At 37.1% G+C, this 26,733-nt stretch overlaps 1 protein-coding gene across 2 annotated transcripts in view; it reads right to left on the bottom strand.

Moving 5' to 3' along the window:
* The window catches only part of ULK2 (unc-51 like autophagy activating kinase 2), a 39,825-nt gene that overhangs the window by 12,905 nt on the left and 187 nt on the right, over nt 1-26,733 (bottom strand). The window contains exons 2-16 of one of the 2 annotated variants that reach the window (XM_010573735.1): nt 25,717-25,809; nt 24,416-24,457; nt 15,020-15,052; nt 14,608-14,644; nt 12,923-13,096; nt 11,744-11,817; nt 10,692-10,793; nt 10,308-10,366; nt 9,909-9,991; nt 6,433-6,483; nt 5,970-6,058; nt 5,096-5,267; nt 4,088-4,148; nt 3,751-3,843; nt 503-640 (exon numbers count right to left, since the gene is read on the bottom strand). In XM_010573735.1, the coding sequence (XP_010572037.1) occupies nt 503-640; nt 3,751-3,843; nt 4,088-4,148; nt 5,096-5,267; nt 5,970-6,058; nt 6,433-6,483; nt 9,909-9,991; nt 10,308-10,366; nt 10,692-10,793; nt 11,744-11,817; nt 12,923-13,096; nt 14,608-14,644; nt 15,020-15,052; nt 24,416-24,457; nt 25,717-25,809 (1,301 nt within the window). The remainder of the gene's footprint in view (nt 1-502; nt 641-3,750; nt 3,844-4,087; nt 4,149-5,095; nt 5,268-5,969; nt 6,059-6,432; nt 6,484-9,908; nt 9,992-10,307; nt 10,367-10,691; nt 10,794-11,743; nt 11,818-12,922; nt 13,097-14,607; nt 14,645-15,019; nt 15,053-24,415; nt 24,458-25,716; nt 25,810-26,733) is intronic. The other variant, XM_010573736.1, reaches the window with a different exon arrangement.

The raw sequence follows: 26,733 nt of genomic DNA, 5'->3' as shown, positions 1-26,733 counted from the left end.
AGTCTGTTTCTGAGTCTTTGACTTTCACCATCCTGATCCCGTAGACCACAGAGCACAGAATAAGTCTGGCACACTAGAGCTTTGTAATAAGACAAGCTGGTTAACTAGCATGCCAAAAATTGTTTCCTTGATATTCTACAGAACAATGCATTCATCTCATCACTACATGTGTGAAAACAAAACATAACTTATTACTGACTTTCTAGTTTATGATGTAATGTCGAATAATACACAAAGAAGAATAAAAAAGCAAGACTTCATCTTTTCACCTTCTTGGGTTTCATTTGAGTGAAAGAACAAGCTTGTTTTGTTTTTGTAAAAAATTTCAACTACCCATCCAACAATCTTGAGATTGTGGAGGACTATTACTTGTTATCATTAAAATGTCTCTTTAGTATGTTTTTGTGCAGAAAAAAAAATTACATCAGCAAGAAACCACGGACATCTGTCAGGGTACAAGCACAAACTAGAACCAAGAAAAAGGAGTTAAAAAAACCCTCACCTTGGTGATCCGTGGGGGTTTGACACAGGGCTGGCAGTAGAGGAGAGGTTCTGTTCTATGCGCTGGTAATTACGTAGCTGAGTGGGAACCGGGATAGGCGCCGTTTCGCTGCGGGGGGATACTGAAGGCTGACAATGCCTGAAGTTGGAAGGTATGAAGATAGGAGATGAACAGAGGTAGACAGGTCTCTCTCTGAATTGTACCATTGTTGAATTTTCAATAAAATCTAGGAAAGAGGCAAATAAGCTGCTTCTGCCCTCCCTGGATACAATACAATCTTAGCTTGTCCAAATCTAGCTCTAACACTTGACAGAGGAAGATCAGGAACTGTTCGTTACTAACTACCTTTCTTATACTGGCTAGTATCAGATCGAGCTGAGAGTGCAGTACTAGCTGAAGCGCTTCGTCACACTTCACAGTGATCTACAGATCCCTCTGACTTCCTGCCAATCAGCCCGCTCTGTTTACCACGCTTCAAAATAGCGTTCTAGGAAAACCCACTGCGCTAAGAACAGGAAGTTCAGCAGCAGGGCTGGAATGTGTACAAAAGCCATTAAAGCACAGTTAGAGATATCCCAAGAGACACCGTGAACTTGCAAAAGGAAAACATGTTATGTAACCAACCCCTGACAAAATGACCAAAACCACACACCTGAACATTAATCCACAGGCTCAAACTACAGATTAGCACTACCCAAGTTCAAGTGAAGTGTCAGTCACCTGGCTTACCTCAGTGTGTTATCTGGTGAGGGAATCAAACCACTGCAACGTAATCAGTTACCAACACTTTTAAAGGAAGACAGAATTCAATGGAAAGAATTTCAAACAAATGGGCTTTTTGGAAGATAATCAGTATCTGGTCCTTTATTGACCACCTCTTCAGAGAAAGATTAGAAATTCTTAGAGGAAATGTAAAAAAGTTCTACCACTAGCTCTAGAAAACAAGCAGTTACAGCACTCACTGCACAGCTACAGCTGGGTTTCTGACTGTATTTGTCCTATTCTCTTTGCTACCTCTGAGTATAAAATACTACTTCCTAATATGCATAGAACTTTCTTAGCAAAAGAAAATAACTTTGTCCATTTATTGCCACCCAGTTTCTAGATACTACAGAGTAATTTGGAAGTCAGTTGTGAGCACACAGTCAACAGAAGGCCTGAAAGCTTCCACGCGAGGAGAAGGTCTCACAAGCGGAAACCACACAAAGGCAGTGGGCAGCCTGCTACGACTAACACCGCATGCTGAGGTAGCACAGGGAGGCTTCCCTAGGTCCAACCTCCCGGCGATGGGAAGCGGATTTACACTGTGGCAATGACACTGAGGAGGCCATGAAGGCACTTCAACTTTTAAAGTACTTGGCATGGAAAATGGCCTCCCCTGCTCTCACACAGCCTTGCAGGTATACCCAAACAAGCCCTGTGAGCCACGAGCTAACTGGAGACAGCAACGCTGTGGTAACACAGTGGAGAGGCATGGTACAGTACTTGGCCTTCCATCAGGGCTGCCCAGCTCAGGCCCAAAGCTAAGGTCTCATTAGGCATCCTCAAGTCTGATGTGGTTTGTTACTCGTTAGAGAAGACGCAATACAGATGTGTGCAGAGTTGCATGCAAATCTTGTTTCTCTGAGATTCAGAGAATAAAATTAGAAATTAATCACAGGAGAGTGAACTGTCTCTACCTATTCTGCCCATTCTGGCTGGAGTCTGAGAAGTGTTACAGCTTCTTCTGCCTGACATAAAGCAGCATAACTATGGGTACAATTCATTTGGTTTGATCAGCTAATTGGAAAAACTCACTGTTTCATAGGGCATAACCTTTTGTAAAAAAAAAAAATAAATAAAAATCACAAACTATGAAAGAACAATTCTGAGGGAAAAAAAACCAAACCAAAACCAAAAACCAAAAGCAGCATCTTGTAGATTATCTCACACACACTGCTTCCTTCAGACCATGCCCCAAGCAGCCAGTTAGTTACCAAATTTACTCAATCAATAATAAAATCAAACTATTATAGTACAAACACTGAAAGTGTGAACAGTAGAGACCTGTTTCTAATCACACCACCGTTTAGCTCTTAACTTAGTAATGTACAGATAACATAACTGGTGTATTTTCATAAAACCTGTACTCTAAAAGCTATGACACCTGACACAATTTAAAATAGGACATTACAATGTATTTATAATACCTTGTACACAGCCAATCCAGACCAAATGTATCTTTACAGACAACCATCCCCATTATCTGCCCTTAAACATAAAAGGTAAGACTAAAGCTGTATTGATAGCCCATGTCAGCAGATTTCACAAACTGCACAAAGATCAGCACAAAGTAGCAAACTTTTCTTGTGACAAGCATTTCTAAACAAATAATGCTGACTTGCAGCCCTGTAGTATTAGCATAAGCCAAAAATACACCTAACATAATAGCTTTATTCCCCATTTAGCCACTCATCCTCTTTCTGTTTGTACTGAAAACATTATGAAATTCATTACTTGGTCAAATGACAAATCTGTTTAGATTATTACATGACTAGTTAAACAGCATGATTAAGCTTTACATTTTCCAATATAATCCAGGAAAGATTTCAGGCACCACTGATGAATATCAGTTCTATTTCAAACTAGCAGAAACCTAGCCTACAACCATGTGGAAGAGAGGACTTATTAACAGTCCTGCTGATAGAAAAGCTGCACTACATGTTTACCACTTTCATGTGGCTTCTTTGGTATCCTGTGAGACACAAACATGAAATTCACAGTAATCACTTGCACAGAAGCCACACCCAGTTACCAGACACAAGACAATCCAGCCAGGAGACACATATCCATAGCAGTCTGGGCTTTGTAAGTTCCTCTTCTATCACAACTACTTAAAATGCATACTGCATTCAACATCTTGACTCACTAAATGAAGACTGTGCTGTGCTTCACAACACCAAAAAGGACAAGTCAATTAAGTTTCTGCTTTCAACCAGTTCAAAATTTAAACAGACAAAAGAATGCTATCTTTCCTTAAGGAAATCTTTTGGGGATGCATCAGAGCCAGAAGTTAGCTACACAACCGTCAACCATTAAAATAGATTAAGTGTCAAGAGCCTGGAAAAAAACAGATCTAGCTTCTATTTCAGTTCAGTTTCTAGTAGCCATCCACAATTAAAAAAAACCAAAAAAACCCAAACAAAACCAACAGATAGTATCAGAGAACCTTTTTAAAAAAGAGGAAATACTAAGCCTACATCACACACCTGTTAGCTGTACCAGAAACAGTACTTCGAGAAGAGGCTGAGGATGGTTTCTGTACGGTTCCTGAGCTTCCAGAAATAGTTAATGGCGACTGCCTGTGAAAACAAAAACCACTGTCAAAGGACAGGTCTTCAGAGAAGCTATCTACTTTGCAGCAAAACTTTCTGAATTCAAGCTGTTTACATATTCATATTAAATTCACCTTGGCATACTAATCTTTAAGAAAGTCCACACAGCTATGTAGACCCATCACTACAAAAACCCCAGCAACCCCTTCTACAGCTGCAGTATCAATTTTAGAACATGAGACTTCTGTTGGATAAAGCTCCGCACACCTACCCTCCACACATCAAGAACTCGCTTGAAGCCCGCCTGCCAGCTGCTCCCAATGGCATATCATCTAAAGTAAGCAGAAGAACACATTGAAAACCCACATCATGAAGCAGAATCTTTTTAAAAAAAAAATCTCCAATATTACTGTTGTAGAAATAACCACTTCTGACAAACTTCTGTGAACATATAAAAGTTTTCCACAAACTGTTTTTTTTGTATGAAAATACCTTAAATGTGACCACTAATAAATATGTAACTGGGGAAGGCAGTTCTTTAACAAGTTTTTTTGTTGTTTGTTTTTGTTGGAGGTTTTTTTGCTATACTAGTTATAATAATTTTGAAATAAAATCCATTGTTTAAGAGTACAAGGTATCAGCATTGGAAAATTTATAATAACGAATGACAGAAACCCTTCAGAGATCAAGGCACTAATTTAGTCAAATATTTAACACAAGTTGGTGGCAGTGTATAGAAATCAGCTGACTAGCTTCTTAGTGGCAATTCAGGTTTGGACGATGTTGTAAAATGGCAACGTGCTACATCCAAGTCTTTCTGTTGTATAAGCCCAGTCTGATGCCTTACCTTTAATGTTAAACATTTTTTATGTTTTCACCTGCACTTGTTTAATATCTACAGCTCTACAGCATGGACTATAAATGTTCAGTTAGTCTGGAGGTAACAACGTGTCTGCCTCCACTAAGAGAATCCTTGGGCTTCTTATCAGCAGTTGTTTACAACTGACTCTTTTCTTCTACTGCCAAACCCCAATATTTTCCATGACTTTAAATGACCTTGGTATCTTTGGTGTATCTGGCTACTCAATGGAAGATGAAAATGCCCCAGGTGGACATGCAGCTGTACCAGCCTCCCTTCAAAGAGTAATCAAACTACAGAAATGAGTTCCAATGTGAACTGAGACACATTTAAAGAAAAGAGAGCCAAAGAATAACAGGACATAAAAGTATGTTACAAGTGGAAGTTGTTTTAAAATGTAAAAATAAGGAAGGTTCTTACATGAGTGGTCTGAAGAGATATTGTGTGGGACAAGAACAAAGTCATCTGTGTCACAAGAGGAGTTCTTGCTACTGGTACTGGCAGAGTCTTTAGAGACTTGAAGGTAGTTAGGAGGACCCAGTGGAGGGGAAGACAAATTTTCTTCTTGAATGTGCTGCATGTCTGGCAGAGACTGGAGGAGGGGAGTGGAAAAAAAAAAGTAAAAAACCTCACTGTAAATCCAGTAATTCAGAATGTAGAATTGCTCTTTTACCTATGAAGCTTCTAAAGTAAGAATCATCACTAGCTTTGACCAAAAAAAAAAAAAAAAAAAAAAATAAAAAAAACAAAATCCCAAAATTTAAGTATTTAGAAATATAAAATGTATTTGAATTTGGAAGTTTCAAATACTGGATAAACCTGTAGTGTCAGTTTAGACAGTTCTATACTAAACAGGCTGTGAATTTAAACGACTGCAATTCATTCAATCACTCCCGATACAGATGCACCTCTAAAATTGAAGTCACCAGTTCATATGAGTATAAGGGGCCTTAGCCAAAAAGGCCAATTCAAAAATTAACTGTAACATTCATTATGTTGCAAGCCATATTAGCATATCTAAAGATTTACTACTCTAGTATTTGATATGTATACGTATTTTTTTTCTTTAACAAACAAGAACAAAAAACCCCACAAAGTACAACACAAGGAGCAAGAGAGAACCAAAATGTTAATGCTATTCTTCTAGCAATAGACAGGGGTATTCCTTGCTCTGTGCTCTTAAACACAACAGTTTACACTGTTCAAGAATTGAAAGATCTAAAATTCAATAACTCTTGGCTAAATGTTACAGAAAATATTTTCCAGAGATTGTTCTGTAAAACAGAGAACTTACTGGAGGAGAAGCAAAACGGCATGAAGGAGAGCTACCACAGGAACTGCCAGAGACTGAGCCTGCATATGTGGGCACTGGTACAGGACAAGCTAGAATAAGAAAACCCAGGGTTGGGGGGGGGGAAAGGGACTAAGATTTTGAAAGGCTGAATTTCAAACTCATTTCCTCACTGCTTTTCATTCACAAACACTTATACAACTTACAAGCACAGCACATCCTCAAACACACAAGGGTATTTAAGTTCAGTTGAAATGTCAAAGGAACTAGTAAATAAGTATCACATTTCAGTCTAACATAATACAAAAAAGGATTCCATACTTACCCTCACAATAGAGCACAACAAGTCATCAGACTCAGGAAAATATCTCATAAACACTTAGCGTGATATTTGGCAGATGTTTCTCCCTTCCAGCCCCCAACATTCATCATTTACACAAATAAGTGGAAAAACAAAACTACTTACACTTTTTGACTGTTGAAATCTGATCCAGGAAAGGGTGGTTGAAAAATGCTTCTGTAGAACAAGAAACAACCACCATTGTGAGTAAATGTACAAATGACATAGAATTTACAGACTATATTGCAGATGGTGATAAATGGTTGTCTTCCCAGAATCAATATTTCAGAGCCAGAGGGTGAAGAGCTTATAAAAGATTAAAGCCTTCTATGTTATATGTTGCTACAGTATTTGGAAAGGAAACAAAAATCAATTGAATAACTTCAAACAACAGCCAGCAAGGCAAATCAGACTGAATTACTGGAGGACATTTTATGACTGCACTTAAGGATCACATACACAAGGAGGCTTCCTATAGTCCTCATGAAATTATATTCTCTATGTTCAGTATGGTACTAAGTTTTAATTTGCTCTTCAAAGTGATGAGCATCTCTCACATCAAACACTGGAAGTATTTTCACTTCTGCCTTTCCCAAGGACTGATGCTTATTTTTGAGCCCATTAATGCTACTCCTTAGGTGGCCAAAAATCACAACAGAGCAGCAGCCATTCTCCTTCCCACTTCCCAACAGCAGAACATGACCTGTGCAGTTGGTTCATATAGCATAACGCAGAATTAAACACAATTTCTTTAGTAATTTCCTCAGTTAACTTGTTACTTGTCATTGTTAATTTTTTTTTGAAACATTTTGCTTTTGTTGTAAATGGATATGCTGAGATGCATTTAATTGACTTAGCATAACCAGTTGGCTAGCAGTTTACATGGAAAATTTTATCCTACAAGAAGCAACCTTCAGCTAGTTAGAGGAAATTGAGGGTTTGTGGAGGCTAGCTGCTGAGCTTTGTCAAGTTTAATGTTCTAATAGTCAAGGCAAAAAAAATGCTGTTCATCAGACCTAAGCAAATAACAAGGAAAAAAAATAAAAGAAAGAATCTGAGGCCTGCAGTATCTCCCCTTCCTTCAACAACACTTTCTTCCATGACCCGATAAGGAAGGGAGGCTAGCTGTTAACGCAAGAACAATGTAATGATTAACTTTAACACGAAGATCAGGTGTTCCCGAGCTTTTGTACAACACCTGCTGTTCTACTTCACATTGCTGGAAGATCAACAAGATTTCCAATGCTATTTTTACTTTAACAACAGGCAACTGGGCTCAGTTATACACTCTCCCTTTCACTCCCTTTGCTAAGCGCATTCCAGAGCAGCCCCTTTGAGGCCCTTTAAGTGGCTCAGCCAAGGAAAACATGACTTTCATCACTACCATTCTGCTTTCTATTTTTCTTTCTAAGCACAAATGCTTTCTCCCACTACCACAAATGATACAGTGAATTTCCCATGTTTGAAGAAACTGTAAGGATCAGTACAGCCAGAGTGCAAAGCGGAATCAATTACTCAAAGTCCATGTTTGTGATGTATTCATTCTTCTACACATACAGATTTATATATCAACCTCTGAATACTGTCACTATCATTTGGGACATTTTACCCAATTATCGTAGTTTTTCTGGATCTGACTTCTACTTAAGTTTTTATGTACAGTAGTTATGTCAGTCACATCAACACATAACAAACCCCATGCCTGGTTCTCAGAAGAGCAACACCTTAATTATACTGGAGAAAAACATAGCAGGAATTGAAAAAAAAAAAAACAACAAAAAAAACCCCAAAAACCCAAAACATAGCTAGGAGACTCTTGAGCTTCAAGTAAAGAATTAAAACCCCTTTTGAATCTTCCTCTCTCCACAGCCTAACAAATATAGTCATCTTATCACAAATACACAAGGACCACATATGATGAATGAGTCAATTTGTGTATTTCAGTACTGTATCAAAACCAAGCTTGCACACGTAACTAAAGAGCAATGGTGGAGTTTCATAAGCAGAAACAAAAACTGAGCGTGTCTTTCTTTGGGTTGCAGCTCACCCTAGGATCTCAGCATCACAAGACCTAATAGCTCATGGTAAGGAAAGAACTAGGTCCTATCTACAAAGAGCATGAAGAGACTTTGTTTAGGGTCTCTCACCACGCCATAAGTTAAACTTGATGAGTCACTTATCTTGTTGCTAAACCAAATCTCAGTAATAAAACACATTGCTATTGATATAAAATAATAATAATGAAAAAGATAATTGTATTTAGCTAAGTTAGCTTTAATTAACTAAAAATTTAAGCTTAACATTTCCTGGCAACTGTGATTAAATTGCAATAACAAATAGTGCTATGAAATTTAAACAACCAGCATGAATAACATGACAAAGATGCAGCTAAGAAAAACTAATCAAGATTGAACTTTTTAGTGGTGGTCTTTTAAAAACACTGCCTGAGTTTGCATTAAAAAAAAAGAAGAAAAAAGCATTACTACTTTTGCAGTAATAGGTAACCAAAAACCCAGCAATAAGAAGGCTTTTTGAAACTGAAGTGAGGAACAGACAATCCAGCCAGTACAAAGCACACACAAATCTAAACTCTACTCCAGTTTGAATGACTCAATAGTACTGATCTGAGGCCTTGAAATCTTAAGTAGTTAGAACAATGTTCTGCAACCAAAGATCTCCAGCTAAAGAGAAAAAGCCAAACACAGCAGTAAACTGAAACCAAACAAGTTCATTTCTAAGAGGGTATCCATCTAGTTTGTACTAGGTTTAACTTCCCAACTAATGCAAAATACAGTCCTAAACAGACATTGCAGTAATGTCTAACAGTATGCAAACTCCATTCACTGCACAGTTTAAAAATTTGAGGACTTAATGAAATACAAAGATACAACTGTTGTTTCTACTACTTTTGGGCTTAAAAAACCCCAGTGAAAATATTTCACTAAAATAAAAAAGTCTCTGCAGCTAGCAATACCTAACTGCAATACTAGGAACTCATCTTTGCAAACAAACAATTTTGATGTAATGTAACATCTCTCATTGTCCTCAGATATACACATATATATATATATAGCTTTCAAGGTCAAATCAAATGTACACAGTTTGTAGCCCCATTAATACTGTTACAATATTTGCAGCCTACAAGCAACAGGGAGGAAACAATTTAAAGCAACTTTGCTTCCAAATTGGGCTCTTCCAGTATTTTTTACATTTCTGCAACCAACACCACATGGAGATCAGAGATATCTGCTCCCAGTCTGAAGCCAAAATCCCAGTTAAAGTAACAGAGACTGTGACATGAAATTTAAGGCATGTCAGTTAACACTGTGGGGGGAAAAAGGCCACAATTGAAATAATTAAACTAATTTATATTTCACTACTCAACAACAAAGTCGTAACTCATGTGCACCGCTTAATACTGATTGACAGTAGTTACCCAATGATTTATTTTGGCTACTCTGCCTTCTTTATGATAACTGAGAGGAAAAAAATACTTCACTTTTCACGTAATTGACTGTAGACAAAAGGTCAAGACAGTTTTTCTGGTCACATGAATACAACTAACAAGGGAAGTCAAGAGAGCAAAATGAAAAGTTACATACCAAAGTCCATTCTATCTTTTTGATTTCTCTGAAGCAAACCCAACAGCAGGTCAGCCAGATAAGCTGATGTTTCCCTAGGAATACTGCACACAAGAGGAAGTAAAACATGCATTAAATTTAATGCATGCATTAAATAATGCATAGCACATTAAATTTTAGGAAGTCAGCATTCTGCCATGTCCCTAAGTCTTCACTATACATGCTCTACAGCCTTAGTACAGGACCCTTTCAACTCAGTAAGGTACAATGAAGGCAAGATGCAACTTGAGTCACTGGTATCGTACTACATCCTTGTAAAGTTAGCAACATCGAATATTTTTATGAATCCCAGGCATTCCCAAAGATGAAAAAGTGTTCAATCAACAAATGTAAGTGACAGGAAAGAACATGGTAACATACCTAGGAATCAAATTCCTGTTCTTTTCATAAAACATTCTCAAATCTTGAGGACTATTGGCCTGTCAAATAAAAATGTACATTAATTAAAGCTCAGTTTCATGGAGAAAATAGCTTTCGTACCTATGCACATATACACAAAAAGGAGGCTTTTGCATATGGGCATTAAAGGAGAAAACCCCAATCCTTATATATTTCCTCTAGACTGAACACACTGATCTCATAGACTAAGTATGAGCAACTTCTCCCTTGGTATCCTCAAGCGATCTAGCCTTTGAAGCATCAACACTACACTCAGACATCACTACTTCTGTTTTTATGACTGGAAGGAAAAGCCCTAGGAATTTCCATGAGACTAAAAAGATGGAAAAGGAAATAAAGTGTTACCTGAAAAGGTGGTTTTCCAACAAGACACTGATAAATCACAGTTCCTATGCTCCACAGGTCTGCTTTAGCATCATAGTGTTGAGACATAATCACTTCAGGGGCCTGGAAAGAACAGCAAAATCTCAGAAGGGAAAACAAAAAAGCAAGGCCGCAGCAATACGAATTTTACGGTTCTTCTGTCAGAGCAGTATTAACACAGACCACTTTATTCTAAGACAAAATTAACATTTTAATCTGCATCACGACTTGAAAGGTAACAGTTCTATCTAAAATGAAAGCTATGTTTCAAAAACACAGAAGACTAGAAAAGTTGGTGTTCTAAAGAAAGCATCTAGCAATCAGCATGTATAGGAATAAGACATAAGCGTTATTTACTTGGTTTCTGCAGTCCTCGTTTAGATAAATAACCAAGCATTTCATAAGGAATATCATTATCACCATTTTACATTTAAAAAAACAAGACAAGGGAAAGCAAAATGATCTTCCCAGTACAGCAGTGGTAGCGCCAAAGTCAGACAGTTCAGTGCTCAACTGACTACCACACTACTTAGTCAAAATTAATGGCAATTAACTGCAAATTGTTTTTTTTTTAACAAAAAAACCCCCACATGTGAGAGAATACATTAAATAACTAGAATCAAAACATCAAGTAGTTTTTTTAACTACTAGTGTGAAACTCTTCTAGCCTCTATTTGATCACTTTTTATTTTCTTAGAAACTGGGAAGGAGATAATGCCCTATTTCACAAAAAAGAAGTACCTAAGTGGGAATGAAACTACTTTGCCATAAAATTAATGCTAAGATGTATTCTCTTTTATTTCTCTAAGATTTTTCCTCCCCACAGCGCTAAGAAATGTTCAATGTCTCTCTGATTTTAACAATCGTGATCTCCAAATCACAAGAAAAAAAGGAGCTAGTAGAACTAAGGAAAAGTGAACCGCATGCTGCCTCTAATAATTCTGAATCTGCCAATCTGCAAGCAGTAAATTATTTTGTTCTGGCAGGAGAATGTTTGAGATAAGCAACATAATCTGAAATATTCTGTCACTCACCATATACATAGGGGAACCACACAGAGTTGCAGCCATCATGTTGCTATGCAGATAACGAGCAAAACCAAAGTCAGCTATGTAAAGAAACACATTTGTCAATGAAAAGAAATATAATTTCCAAATTTTTAAAGTCTAGAAATGATCTGTCTCTTATTGAAATCTGCTACAATTACAAGTTAGAGAGAAAAAGACAGGTATAATATATAGTCAGCTACACGGAATAGTAAAATCTATGTGACACTGAAAGAATAATACATTATCTTCCAAATAGCAAGCCAAGAAACAACAGTGGCATCATTTGCACAAACTGCTGCTCAGCCATCTCCCCAGCTGCAGAGCATGCTGTCTAGCGTCAGCAGGAAAGGATTAAAGTCAGTGGCTAAATATAAATGGTCCATTAAGAGTGATGAATATACAATCTGCTTCAGTGAAATCACATCAGGTAGAAGTTTAAGAAGTCAAGTTTCAGATGCCTGAATTTTCCACGTAGGCAAAAGCATCTGAAACTATCAAGTAAGGACAGCAAGAGAAGTTTTGTCTCTTCTGTGCTGTTTAGAACATGGAGTGAGTTGGAACAGATCTCAGATTTTGGTTGAGCAAAAGCATAGAAAAGAAACTTGTTAAAAACAAGGTATTTTTAAATGGACACTTAATAGACAACAAGAGATTAAAACTCCTGAAGCATCCTCTGAAGAAGAGTTTGGTAGTATCCTGAACAGTTGACATCTCTCCCCAGTTACAATGCCAAACCTCCTTCTGCCAAAAATAGGTCATAACCTACATTTCTAAACTTCTCAAATAACCTTTAGGAGGGTCTACCACACCACACCCCACCCCCAGCTGGAACTGTGACTGGAGTCTCACATGCACACAGTTTTGAAATGGGCTAAAGGCTACTTGAAGTTTCAAAGGTTACAGATTTATGTCTAATTAAAATAGTTTAACACTAGAAACATCAGCTAAATAGGTTTCTTTTTCCTGCAGATTTAATCAAAAAGGTCTTTATGACTCAATCTTTTTTATTCCAAGAATAAAGCCCATCATTCTAGACTTACTGATTTGTATCAATTTAATACACACCATATCCAGTACACCCTCTGCGCTTTAACAACAAAGACACTTCTGAGTAGCGAAACAACAGTGATGATTTACCTTTAGATCAGAGAAAAGCATATTTACCTATTTTGATGCGTATGCCACTGACACTTGACTTCCTACGACTGGCGTAAGACAACAAAATATTCTGTGGTTTAAGATCCCTATGAATGATTCCTTTACTGTGCAGAATACGCATAGCTGCTGCAATCTGCTGGAGGAACACTCGGATGGTATCTTCACTAAGAGTTCCTTTAGCTGGAAATAACATACACATTAGCAGATGAGAAAATAAATATCATTATCTTTGGGCAAGAAGCAATAAACTTCACAGTGATCAACCGTGAAAACAACGAAGACAATCAAATCATAGTGAATTACACTCAGAACAATCCAATCTCCAGTATTTTTCTACAAATGTATATACTCTCAACAACATACACATCTCTAGTTTTACACTAGCTACAGTACTCTGAATTATCTGTTTTTATAGTAGTTTATTCAACTAGGTAGCTTAATAATTGTAAAACTTCTCAATCACCATTAAATCCTAAACTCACTAAAAATGCAAAAGAGCCAAGAAAATAAAAAAACTTCACAGTTTAGAACAGTAAATGTATCTACAATCATGTTAAAACCTGAAGCTGTAAAACCTGTTCTTTAAACAAATTATTATGGGGATGCAGATAACCACTCTGCTCAAAAATTTCATCCATGATAAAATTTATCTTGAAGGGAAAAAATAAGATGTATTTTTGAAAGTCTCTTCAGAAGCTATTAGCTCATTCTGCAGTCTGAAAAAGTACTGAACACAGGAGCGGGATTATACTGTATGAGTCTTTCTAAGGATTTTAATGGGAAATGAATTAGGCTTTTAATATACACAGTTACCATAACAATAGCTGTTCACAAAAAGATTCCTTCAATGTACTGAGACACAAAGGCAAGTAGAAGAATATTTTCATCAAGAAAAAAAAGAAGATTAACATCTCTGCTCAAAATTTTGTTTGTAATAAGAATCTACTTGTCATGATTCTGTAACTTTTGTCTTCCCTTTGGGCAGAGCCATGTTGAAGGGTAAAATCTCTCCTAAGCCAGAACTGCCTCTTTGTAGAAAGCATTATTATGTAAGTAATTCAGTACTTTTAAGTTCATATGTTGGAAAAGAAAGCAGGTGGAATCAAAACACTGGGAGCAACCCCCAAAATACAGCTTTAGAAATAGAAACCCACACATTTGTTAGCATGCTACTTAATTGTTAGCTACATCTTCGCCCTCATTTACAAATAAGGGAAAGTTACATTCAACAGTTTTGAAAGCAGTGGCAAAAAGCATTTCCTCTCTGTGCATTATTTTATTCTCTTTCATTGCTACTTCGTGGGTTTTACTTTCAATTATGAGTGGCATTTAAAAACACTGGGAAATATTTTCAAACAAATGCAAAACCTTATGTCTTCCTGCAGCTTCACAATGTAGTTTTCAAGTTCTCAGGGTGGCATACAAACACACAACAAACAGCACTCTGCTGCTGACCTTGACTGGAGACAGAATACAACACTAAACGGATTCTTGGTGAATTCAATTACTCTTACAAAGAGAGTGCTCTAAAATCACAACAGGGTGAACACGGATTATGGAATTACAGCCATTCCATGAACAGAAAAATATTTAAACCACAATCTCAGAGAAACACCAATGGATTACAGGAATACAGAATATAAACATGTAATGCAATAGCTTCTTAATAGGGAAATACAGTAATCAATTACCTTGTAAGTAATCTGCCAAATCCCCACCATTGCAGTACTGTTAAAAAGAAAGGTTTTTATTCAAAACACATGCACTGAAATACTTGCTATATAATTTTTACTTTGTACTCTCTTCACAAAAAGTTAGAAGATCCTTTCCAGCTGTTTGCCTTTAAATTGTTTTGTCAATTACTTGTAATTAATAATTTGAAGTGTAACACTTCATCAATACTTACAGTATCATAAAATGAAACTGAATAATTTATGGAACAAACACTGCTCATAAATTTAGTAGTGCATAGGAAATTAATGATCTAGTTTTCAGAATTGCTTGCTTTAACAAGTCATGGTTATTTTGCAGCTGTGCAAAGAAGGAGTTTTGTCTAAAAATCATCTTTAAAATCAGCCAGAAGGAAACAGATATAATACATACCTCCATTACCAAAAAGACAGAATTGGGCATTTCCTAAAAGAAAAGGAGAACAAATGCAATTTAAGAATATGGCAAGACAAAGCCTTCAGTACCTGTATTAACCAAGTGTAACATGAGATTTTTTTTCAATCAGCTGAGACACATTATGTTAAAGTCACTGCTTTAGAGGGTAGCAAATATGTACATTCCCCCCCATTAAATATTTCACGTTTTCAAAAGCATTAGCATACGTAGAAAAATCACCAGGCAATATCCTGAAGACTAAAGCTATCATTTGAAAGAGTATCATCCAGTAAGTACCATCAGTTTCCACTGTCAGTCAGTCCCTTAGCTTTCAACTGCCTTGGACTGCTCTATCAACACAAACTCAATATTAAGAGCCCTTACAAATAAACAAACTTTAGATATCAGACATCACTGAAATCAGTCACTAACGGGACAGTAATATTTAGTCACAAATATACTGGACAGAATTACAAAGTGTAAGAAAGACAATTTGACTAGGACAACCAGTTTTCTAAGGAGGAATTCCAAAGTTATGTTCCCCACTTCTGGGTAAAACAAGTTTTGGTTCTGCCATCTGACAAGCTAAAGGTCAGTCAGAAGTGACAGCACAGTTAACTGCCTAGAATAAACTGATTCCCAAACGCTATTTTGTAGAACAATTAATTCAAGACTCATTCTGTAAAGTATCTCCCTCAGCGAGTCACTGGCAGCAGCATGTCCCTGCCACGGACCTAAATGCCTTATAGCAAAGGTGTGATTTGTTATGGCAGTCCTATTGAGATTTTCCAAAGCACTGACCTCTTTTGACCTACCTGTAACCTGAAAGACAGATTAGCTAACTTCTACTGTAAATTATCTACACACTCCACAAAAATGCAGTAAAAATGTCTGTGCTTAAACCAGACTGTAACAAGAACTTTTACTTTTTTTTACAAATATTTATTTTGTGTGAGGGAAGAAAAAGCCTACCTGTCTATGTCAATAATCAACATTGTTTTCCACTGTCTCCTGCATAAAATAGTTTTGTTGTGCCTACAAAGTTGAAAGCACTCAGAAATCTTTTATAAAAGAAAAGTATTTTTTCCCTCTGAGCTGATTGAGTAAGACTGAAAGGAAAAAACACAAAGAAAACTAGAAGGAAACATAAGGCAAGTATACAATAAACAGGATGATGTTTTTAATTACATAGTATGTTACCTCCATTCCACTTTAAAAATAAACTTAAACAAAGGTCGCCAGTTTGTGGGAAAATATGTTTTTAAGACAGTTGAAGGAAAAGAGCGAGATGGCATACCAGACAAGGCCATGAATATGCCCCAGTTGGAAGTGGAACTGTAGACAGTCTGACTGTATTCTGCTAACTAGTGTCAAAAAAAAACCTCAAAAGGGACATTGCATGGCAAAACAAAAGCTGTGAACTCAGCCACCTTTCTTGGTGCTTGTATTAAAACCTCAGCACATGTTCAATTTGCCCATACTGGCAAGAACTACCACAAGAGTGCCATTTTCAAGGGCTCACTAACAAGCCAGGCTAGGAAGATTTAAAAAGAAAAATAAAGTAAAAACAGGCTGATAGGCCCAGGCTAGGGAAACCAACTACCCTAAATATCACACACAGCACAAAGCACATGGATGGCACAACCCATTAAAGCAGTTTTCTACCAATCCATCAGATACAGATATCCACTACAGATAACTGTAGTAGTACAGTTCGAGATGAACCAGATATTTTAAGGTTAATTCAAGACTGTATTAGGCTGCTTCACTTTCTGGAAGCATTTAGTTTAGCCACTCTTGTCTGTGTTACAGAAATGCATCTGAGGTTCTTTCCAGCTCAGAACATCAAGCACATTACAGATTTGTTTACATTTGGAAATTAGCTTCAAAGAAAGCAAGTTTCTAGGAACTTTAGTAAAATCTGTTGGGAATGAAAGGCAAACTCCAACCAATACAGAATATTAAAGCAGCAGTAGATCACATTTCAGGAAGTCCCAATTGTTCAGTGTTTCTGTAACAGCTGTGGCCAACATGAACCATAATTTGCAATCCTATAAACGCCTCAAAACCTAAGTGCATATATTAAAGCAAAAAAAAAAAAAGTAATTACTTGCTCTCTAAATCACTGAAAATACATAACGATAAATGTTGTTTCTTTCAACATTGTTCCTTTGCAACATCGTCTTCCAAGACAGAAACTCACTCTCTTTCAGGAACCCCAAGGATGCCAAACAGCAACTCTTGAGATCCCCATTTATGAAACTGAAAATTCTGCCAACTGAGGATCGCTTCACTTAAAGGACAACTGTGATGTGTGAAAGAATAACACAGCTGAGAAGCATGGAAACTGTCCGTTCTCCAGTGACAAGAAAGAAGCTCAGCTAGTGGATTTCTACCCGAACATAGCAATCCCATGAATCAGAAATAGCTGTTCCACAGCGTCAGTGCCTCCACTACACAACACACTCTGTACAAAAACAGCAGCTTAGGGCAGTATGTAATGCTCAGCTCATGACAGACATTTATTCATCACACAACTAAGAGAATGTGTTTTCTGGATTCCCTTGGAAACAAAGTCCTTTCAAATGAAACGCTCTCTTCACGAACACAGAGCTGATGATTTGTCCTGTTGTACTAGTCTCACCTGTTTAAAGAAAGTCATTCCTATCAGACTACACTAGATGTCCCTCAAATAGCATTACTCATCTCTTTTTGACTGATATTCTTGATTAAAAATAATCAAATGAGTCACTGGGTTAAAGTCATAGCAAAAAGTAGAGCATGTTTCCTTATTGTAGCTTAGATAATCCTTTCTTATTAAATCAGCAGAGCAGATTAGAGGTTTCACGAAGAGATTTTCCCAGACTGGTCAAAAGTCCTATCTAATTCGTACTGCAGAAGTAATATTTTGCACAGTACCAGTACCAAGGTCCCCAGCCACATCTCATCCCAACTTTAACTCATAACCAAACACTTTTCAATATCCCATCAATGCAAGCTTTAGTTCAAAACAGCTGAAGTTGTTCATCCCTTCACAGTTGCTCAAATTTTGCATTACAGTTCTTGAGCAGCCTGGCTGGGAATGTGATCTCCATTTTGGGAATACATTCAGAAAACACAAGTGAATTCTGTAGACACATTTTTCCGTTCTAAATTAGTGTGCTGAAGAATAAAGCTATTCCTATCATCATTCCCTAGACTTGTGATTTCTGTTGACTTGCTAAGCAGAGCAAAGCGCTCAAAAATGAAAAGATTAGTAAACCAGCACGTTTCAGATCTAACATTCAGGAATAAAGCTGACCTAGCAAGCTATTTTAAACTGCTTCTTGAAACAGATAACAAAGCATTCAGAAATCTACATTGATATACAGATCATAAAATTAGTGCAGCTAGAGTTGTTCTGGCCTACACTTCTACCTAGAAAAATAATCAAGCAATACAAATGTGTGTTGTGTTGCAACAATTACGGAACAGTTTTGCCCAGCATGCCCTTGCTTTGTTGCTTAAAGTTTTCTTGACAAAAACCTACTTTTGCTCCTTCTTATTCTGAGTCTAGGCATCACTTGCAAGTTGAAGTAAAAGATAGCAAAGGTTAATAGGAAGCCATTTTACAATTCTGAAAGCTAACAGATAAACCTAATAGAAAAAGATGAAGAGGCAACGTATTTGCCAAATATGTATTTGCTGTGCTTTAATCCCAGATTTCCAACAGTTGTCTCAGGGGATGTGAAGTTCCAACCCAAATCACAAGCTCAGCGCAGTAGTTCCATTTAAAAGACATTAATTGAAAAAGAAGTCAAAACATCCATGGTTACTTCTGACAGCTGTTGCTAGAACTCTAGAGTATTGGCAGAAACATACCCTAGATTTCTTTTCAGTTAGGAAGTCCTCCTTTAAAACAAGCTGAAAGTCTGCAAGAAGCTCTTAGTGAGCTGCCAAAGCAGAAACTGTGGCAAATAAATAGTTACTATGTTTTTGCTCCAAACCTGTAGATTCTGTTTAGCTGCAGCTTATGATGGAGTCCCAAGAGCATGAGAGTTAACCTGACAGCTTGTGCACCACTATTATCTGATTAATTTTCTTATATGTTAATTTGGGCTATATTTGCTTTACTTTCTTTTTTGGCCAGGAATACACTCCTCTTTTTTTTGGAGCATTAAATACATTTGGCAAAAGTTCTAATGATTTAGTGAAAAAGGACTGGTCCAGGTCTTTTTAAGGCTGTTTCTCACTGTATTACTCGTTTTGCTTTGCAAGTGTACCACAGCAGCAGCTTCTAACATGTTCAGCTCCTATCATCTAAAAGGCTGAACATTTTGTTAGTTCTGACTAAATGTTAAGTCTCAGACTAAATGTCACTTGACATGTGCCTGTAGGATTCAAGTAGCGTGCATGCTGCCAATTATTCACATAAAAGAGCAATCAGCCATGGAGAAATGTACCACAATAGCCGTATCACTCATTTTCTGTTATGTGAAATGCGGTGCTTAACTAACATATATGGGAGGTAGTGAAAGAGACTGGCCTACTGCACTGCACAAAGGAAAGGCAAAACTGTTCACAGCGCACTGAACATTTAACATGCTCACATACTAGAAGATCTTCTGAAATAGTTTTGAAATACAAATTATAACATCTAGGCACAGCAGGTAAGCTAAGGACTGCGTAGTAACTCCAACTCTTTGGTTCTGTGGGCCAAAACAAATTCTAACTGGTTGTCCCTAGCCTTCAACAGCTACACCTTCCCGTTAGCATCAGCTGCCAGGTAGTATTTCAAAACGTTTACGATTTCTACAGGGCTTCCACACACAGTGAGGATGGATACTGACAAACACAAAGGCCTTAATCAAGGAGCTAAGGGGAAAAAAATAAAGATATTGAGACATCCTCATTCAACAGACAAGAGTTCAGAAACAGCTATGATGAGAGCATGGAGGCAATCAAAGCTGTGAGACACCAAGATCAAGAGCACACACCAGAATGCTTGAAGCAAATGCCTCAAGAAACATAAGCAACACTACCAGACCAACTGGAGTCCTTGGGTAAACCAAACAGCAATATTTAATTCCCACTGATAAAACAACAGGTATAGATAAATATGGTTTCTTCCATAAGCATCCCTAATAAGAACTCACAGGCACTTGTGTATAAGTAAGGGCTGAGGTGTAGGTACCAGAAGGATCACTGACTTTGTTCCCACTAACTTTCACTGCTTTCAAGGACAGCAGAAGCAGCTGCGGTTATTTTGTTTGCTGTGTACCAACAAGCTAAGACAAGAAATAATTTCTGTTCAGACACTGTTTCTCCCATAACACATTGGAAATTAGTTCTCCCTAAACTACTGTTCAAATAGCAAACTTCAGACTCCATACAGTGAAGACATTAATTCATTCTTCTAAAACGCTATCTCCAAGATACATTACAGGCTTTCATTCTGATGGCTGACATTTTAAAGAGGTTTTGAATTAAATTATTTGCTAAAACAGGCACTGTCTGGCACTGTGTAAGAGATTAGTTCTACTCGGCACACACTTGGGATCATGAATTGCACAAAACTGTAAATTCACATCCTAAATATAGCACATTCCAAATAACTTACTGATACCTTCATGCTTCAGTATAATAATACTTTATCCAAGGACCTCAATGTACTTTATGCTGGCGAGTTAGAGGTTATTTTAGACTCCTTTTGCTTTTGAGAAACAGTGGGCTCCATTTCCCCAATTAACAGGATCCAAGATTGATCTTCTTTTGCAGGATGAATGACATCCCATAGCACCACCATGGGAAAAGAGCTGCATTCTTATACCATTTTAGACATTTAGGAGTTTTTTATTCTTGAATGAAAGACTACCAAACTCTTGCCCAACAAGATAAGTAAAAAGCGTCTCAACAGGTTACGTCTTGCTATCCATCTATTATATTCTGGGGTCTTTTTAAGCATTTCACTTCATGAAAAAATTAATTTCACATTTAGAGGCAGCTGCATATGTTTATTTTTCAGAGCCCTACTACTGCAAAACATTTGCCTCTCACAGATGGACAGTTCATATTCAAGTATCTCCACAAATGCCTTCAGTCTTAGAACTACCAGTCTCCACACCCTAGCGTGTGCAGATCCCCAGCCTTCTGAGATGGCACAAACACCACCAGTAGGCTCTGCTTACATAAAATGCTTAACTGCAGATCAAACCTGCCAGTGCTGCGTGTAACCACCTTACAGAAATCAAGGGCAATTATCGTGCTGGCACCAGAACAAAAGATTTTTATGTCAACCAATGTACATACAACATTAACGGCACACCAACTCATTCAGGTGTGTCTCCAGATGAATGGGCATTTCTAGTAATTTAACTCAGTGGACCCTATACATTCTAAGTAACACGTCAAAGTGGTGTTCATAGAAGCTGAAGCAACAGCAATGTAGAAGGTTTTAAAATGTTCATATGCTATCAGCAGAACAGCTCAGAAGTTCTCCTTGGATCAAATTAAAACCTTAATGGTGTATGTATCTTTACTACACTGACTTGTGCGACTGGTCACAGATCATGCAACAGGAACACAACCATAAATGGAGAGAGATGAAAGAGATGGAAATCTAACTACCTCCTGTAACAACAATTCCAAATTAAGCCTTTTGCAATATGTAAAATAATAACTACCCTTTCATTCTCAAACTTAAAGGATATATTCCAATTTGCTATGCAGGGATACAACTTTAACCTCAAAAGTATTGCCATTAAGTACAAATAATTTCATTTAATATTATGAGATGCAAAAATACCTATTCTTCATTGCAATTAACTTACACTTTTTTCACTTAGTTTTGCCACTTACATTGCACACCATCTTTTCTATCACAAAACTCGGTACAACAATCAGTTCTTGGATTATTCAGCTAAATGGTCTGCCAAACAGTGCATCTGAAACACAAGCATTTTCTTATTTCAAACTGTCTAAGGTTAAGAAAAACCTCAGACCAACAGAACTGTAAAAATAAAACAGACTCCCAGTCACACTGAGAACTTCCTACTGTGACACAGACTCCACTGGCTCAACCGCTGAGGGGGAAAAAAAAAAGCTTCTGTAACTCAAAAATTGCTTGAAATCCTAAAGTCTTATCTGCTGTATTATATCACTATGTTCACAATACTATGGCAAATAAAAAGGGCAGTACATGTTAGAACATGAAATGCTAAAGAAAATTAGTAGGTGTAACAGCCTACTAGACATGTGAATGCCTTGCATAGTGTTCGTTCTTGCTGGGTTATAAATTAATGTAATCATACAAGTTAATCATGTATAATACTTCACAAACATTGCCCTGTACAGAAAGGGAAAAGCTTATTTGTGCAAGTGTCACATTCCTTAGACCATATTTTGCAAAGCAATTTCTTCTACAGAAGTAGCATCACACTGCCAAGCTTTATGTTTGCCATGAATGTATCTGAAATATATCCAATGTATGAGACACAGGTTTTCCCTTCTCTTTGCTTTAACTGTTCATTTTATTTAAATGCAGTAGTCAGTGACAAGCAGCAACATCCCCTTCTCAAATGGAGAGTACAGGACTGATCATTCAAGAAGTCCTGTCACTCTAAGGGCACCCTTTCCTGTGGCAGAAAAGCATAAAAGTTATGTTTTTAAATAACCTTTGAGTAAAGAACCCATAGACAAGTGTATGGTTCTGTTCTCGCTTCCCTTGTGGATGTTCTGTGCATAAATCAAAAGAAGCAACAGCCTCTCCAAGGCTTGGAAGATCCACAACATTAAATCGTCAAAATACATACCTAGTCAATTACTCTCAGGTTGAGCTGCAAAGCTTAGTAAGTAATCTTCACATACAAACAACTGATAAATCTGAAATTCAGCAGCTTACACAGCAACGCCCTCAGTCAACAATTCCAACTTCTTTTAAGAAGTCTGAATATACTAACTTTAGGATGCTGAGAGATTATTTCCACTTAGCAATACTCAGGAAAAACCTGGTCTCTTCAAGAAGCACAAGAGACTATACTTTCCCTCTCAGAGTCAAAATGCAGACTTCTGAAGTCAAGACCCAGGAGGGAAAAGAGTCTATACATCCAAATGAGAAGTTCTGACGCACGATCTGTTACTACATGAACATCATCACTTTGTACCAAAAGTCAACAGAAGTTAGAACATGTCCTGTAGTGCTACACACAATAAAACCTGAGCCTGCCTAGCATTTATCATGTGAACATAGATTTCTATAGCTACAGAGATACACATCTACACATAAGCTGAAAACCTTTTAGGATGCAAATGTATAAAGACACAAAACATTGAAGAATATCAAAATGTCTATTTTGCATTGCTTTAACTATGCAATGCCCCAAGGGTGGTTCTTAATTTTTTCATAAATGTAACTCTATTTAAGATTAGAATTGAGCCCAGGAGATAAATGTATAGTTCTTATTCAAGCAGAACAAATGGCTGTATAACCTACATCACATCATATTCAGCTTTACTCAACACTTGCAGGCCTTAGGATACAAAAAATGTACTTCCTACTAAGTAGGATACACTACCCTAGATAGGCTAGAAAACTAACTCCTCCACCCCATCAGGCAGAATCCTGGGAATAAAAAGAGGAAGACAATTTGAAGCAATTTAATACTTATTTCTCCTACTTGAAAAGATCCAAATGTCTGCTTGGCTTTTATACTTTATCCTATCCTTTTGAACACAGGCGACAGTAATATATACATGTGTGATCATGGTCTGCTTCCTTCAGTTCTTCCTCACCATGACACAGGGCTATAAAATACACTTCTTTGTTACAGAGATCTCAAAGATGCTGCTCCTTTTCTACAACACAGTATTTTAAATTACGTTGACCTCTTAATGTCACTTGCTTCATCCATTCAGATCAACTCCTACTAGTACATTTTCCTTTAGGTGTATTCAGTCTTCATCCTTCATCCACAAACATCCACCTTCCAATTAAATTATAGGGCCAAGGAAACAAGGCTAATTCAGAAGAATAGTTACTGCCACTGATAGAGCTCCCAGCCCAACCAGCTGATGCTTTTTCTCTGGAGACAGAACCAAACTACACAAACAGCCTCTGCAGAGGTTCTCAGGCTGCCACTGCTGCCTGGAAGTAAACCGTATTCCTCACGGCTTTCTATCTCAACTGTGCATCCTGCTTATTGGGAAGAGCCAATACAGAATAAGTGCATAGTGTTTTAAAGATGAGAGAACTCCTCTGCCACTGCTAGGGAACTGAATTTCTTTTTCTAAATGCCAAACTGATTATAGCAACAAAATATATGGCCATTCAACATTTTCTACTCAGTATACATATATATGCATTATATTTTCATAAATAAATTTTAATGAAGAAAAACGCATCAAAATATATTTTACCTGGACATCATAGAGAGCTACAATGTTCTCATGCTGAAGTTCCTGTAAAACAAAATATTTGTGTTATGGAAATAGCCTGTTATTATTATTATTTTAAATTTAATAGGCTAGGTGATATTCAAAGAGAACCAAATTTTACAAAGAAAGATAGCATCTTTTTTAGATCATCTGATGGAATTTGGAGGAAATCCCAGCTATTTAGACAATATTTAGAGGAATAGGAAATTAGGCAATATCTTCAGAGGTCATAAAAACATTTGGTTCCAGAACTTATTTTCTATGTCTTGCTACAGAAAGTACTACAGCACAAGATCCGTTAACGAGTACTGAAAACTGACTTAATTTAATTTTATAGTCTCACACAATTTCTTGCTTAGCAGAGTAACCAACTATACTATGTTCAAGCCAACCTTACCATTTTACAATAAAAAGGAAATCAAACAGAATGACACCAAATAAAACTCACAGGACAGCTCATGCAATTATTTGTAATTGCTCAAAAACCCATCTGTCTTTGCTAAGTACTTGCAGCACACTAATATACCCAACAGTACAATTTCTGGTATATAATAAATATACTAGAATATAATATGCATCTATTAGTATATAAAATAGTGACGCATCTCAAGAAGCTTGGAAACATGGAAAGAAAGCAGCACTAATTATTGCTGCAAAGCTATGTAAAACGAGATGTGGTGAAGTTCAGAGCGCGGAGAACACTAGATGTTTTCGTAAAATAGCATTGAAAACTAAATGATGCTCTGTTTTATTTCCTTCATTAGAGCCACACTACGCATTTTAAGTCAATTAACACGACTCAGAAGTGTGAAGACTGCTTCAGGAATCAAATTCAGCATGCTGATTTTAGCTTTCAAGGCATCTTTGAGCAAAGAAGATGAAGAAAGATCAAAGACTGATGTTTTACCCTCAGCTATGACTTTTGTTGTATGGTCTCCTTGAGAAAGGTGCCACATTAGCCATCCTGAAGGACAAAGTTTTCTACATGTGCAATAAGCAAAGCACAGAGACCAGTTCTACAATAATTTTCTACTTTTAACTACAAAAGCAAGCCCATAACCTGTTCTGAGACAATTTCCAGAACTAAAAAAATTATATTTTTCTTTTTTTCTTGGTGGTTTTTTTTTTTTTTTTAGTTCTGGAATTCTCCTAGAACTAACAAAGAAACAAAAGGCAGAATAGCAATTACTGTGATACTACCCATGACCTGGAATGAACTAGGTCAAAAGTCTCTTCTCCTTTTCAATTAAAGCAGCTTTAAAAATCACTGCAAATTAACATACCTTTAAGATTTTTATTTCTTTTCCAAGTAGGATTTGTGACTTTGACAAGTTCTTTTTGTTAATACTCTTTATGGCTACTTCCCAATCAGTCTTCTGGAAACAAACAAACAAACAGTATTGTCAGTTTTATATTTTTTTAACTTTATCCACTAACAACTAGCTAGTAAATCACTGGAAAAAAAGTTGCGAGATCACCCCTACTCTACCCACCAGTGATTACTACATCACATGACACCATCAAGAACTATTTCATTCCACAATTGCTTAGCTATTAAAATCCAGCTGCAGCTACACTGCATTTTCATGGATTCAAAAGCATTTAAAAACCAAAAGAAGTAAGTAATCATATCCCATTTATTTTTTGGTAGTAGTGCTATGTATCTGCTTTTTAGTCCCCTCTCAATGATCGAGTTACTTTTACTCTCCTTTAAGGACTTCCCGTTTTCAGCCTTCTTATGCTCTACAGCTGAAAATTGCACAAGAAAACATCTGTTTCTTTAAATAAACTTACATATCGTCTATTTATATATTAAATATAAAAAAAATTGCCTATTTATTTGTAAGTTGGGAGCACCTCCACTGGCCTTTAAAGTTTGTCTTCCTTTCTCCCTTTTTTTTTTTAACCCCAAAATCACTGCACTGTGCCTCTCCAAGTTGCGAGTACTGCCCTAACGCTCCAAGATGATAAATCTGAAGAGCTGTTTTCTGGAAAGCAGAGCACTTCAGGCACCAACACCAGAATAAACTCTCACAGCATCAAGAAACCATAACGTAACTATGAATATCCGGGGTGATTAGCAAGCCATGCCAGGAAACCAGACACCTCTGAATTTAAGAAATCTTCAGCCAATCCCAAAGGAGACAATTTTCCATTAGATCCCTCGTTATCCAGCGAGATAAACATGACCCTCCCGACAAACAAAGGGCTCAGCCTCCCATACAGCTGCAACTCTCTACTCGCCGTTATGTTAGGGAGCTACCAAACAGCAGGAAGGAGAGGTGGGAACGCAGATAGGT

Source organism: Haliaeetus leucocephalus, unplaced genomic scaffold (assembly GCF_000737465.1).
Source record: "Haliaeetus leucocephalus isolate CR32 unplaced genomic scaffold, Haliaeetus_leucocephalus-4.0 Scaffold395, whole genome shotgun sequence".
Lineage (NCBI taxonomy): Eukaryota > Metazoa > Chordata > Aves > Accipitriformes > Accipitridae > Haliaeetus > Haliaeetus leucocephalus.
Note: the sequence above shows the minus strand (reverse complement) of the source record. Positions and strands in the feature narration are given on the sequence as shown.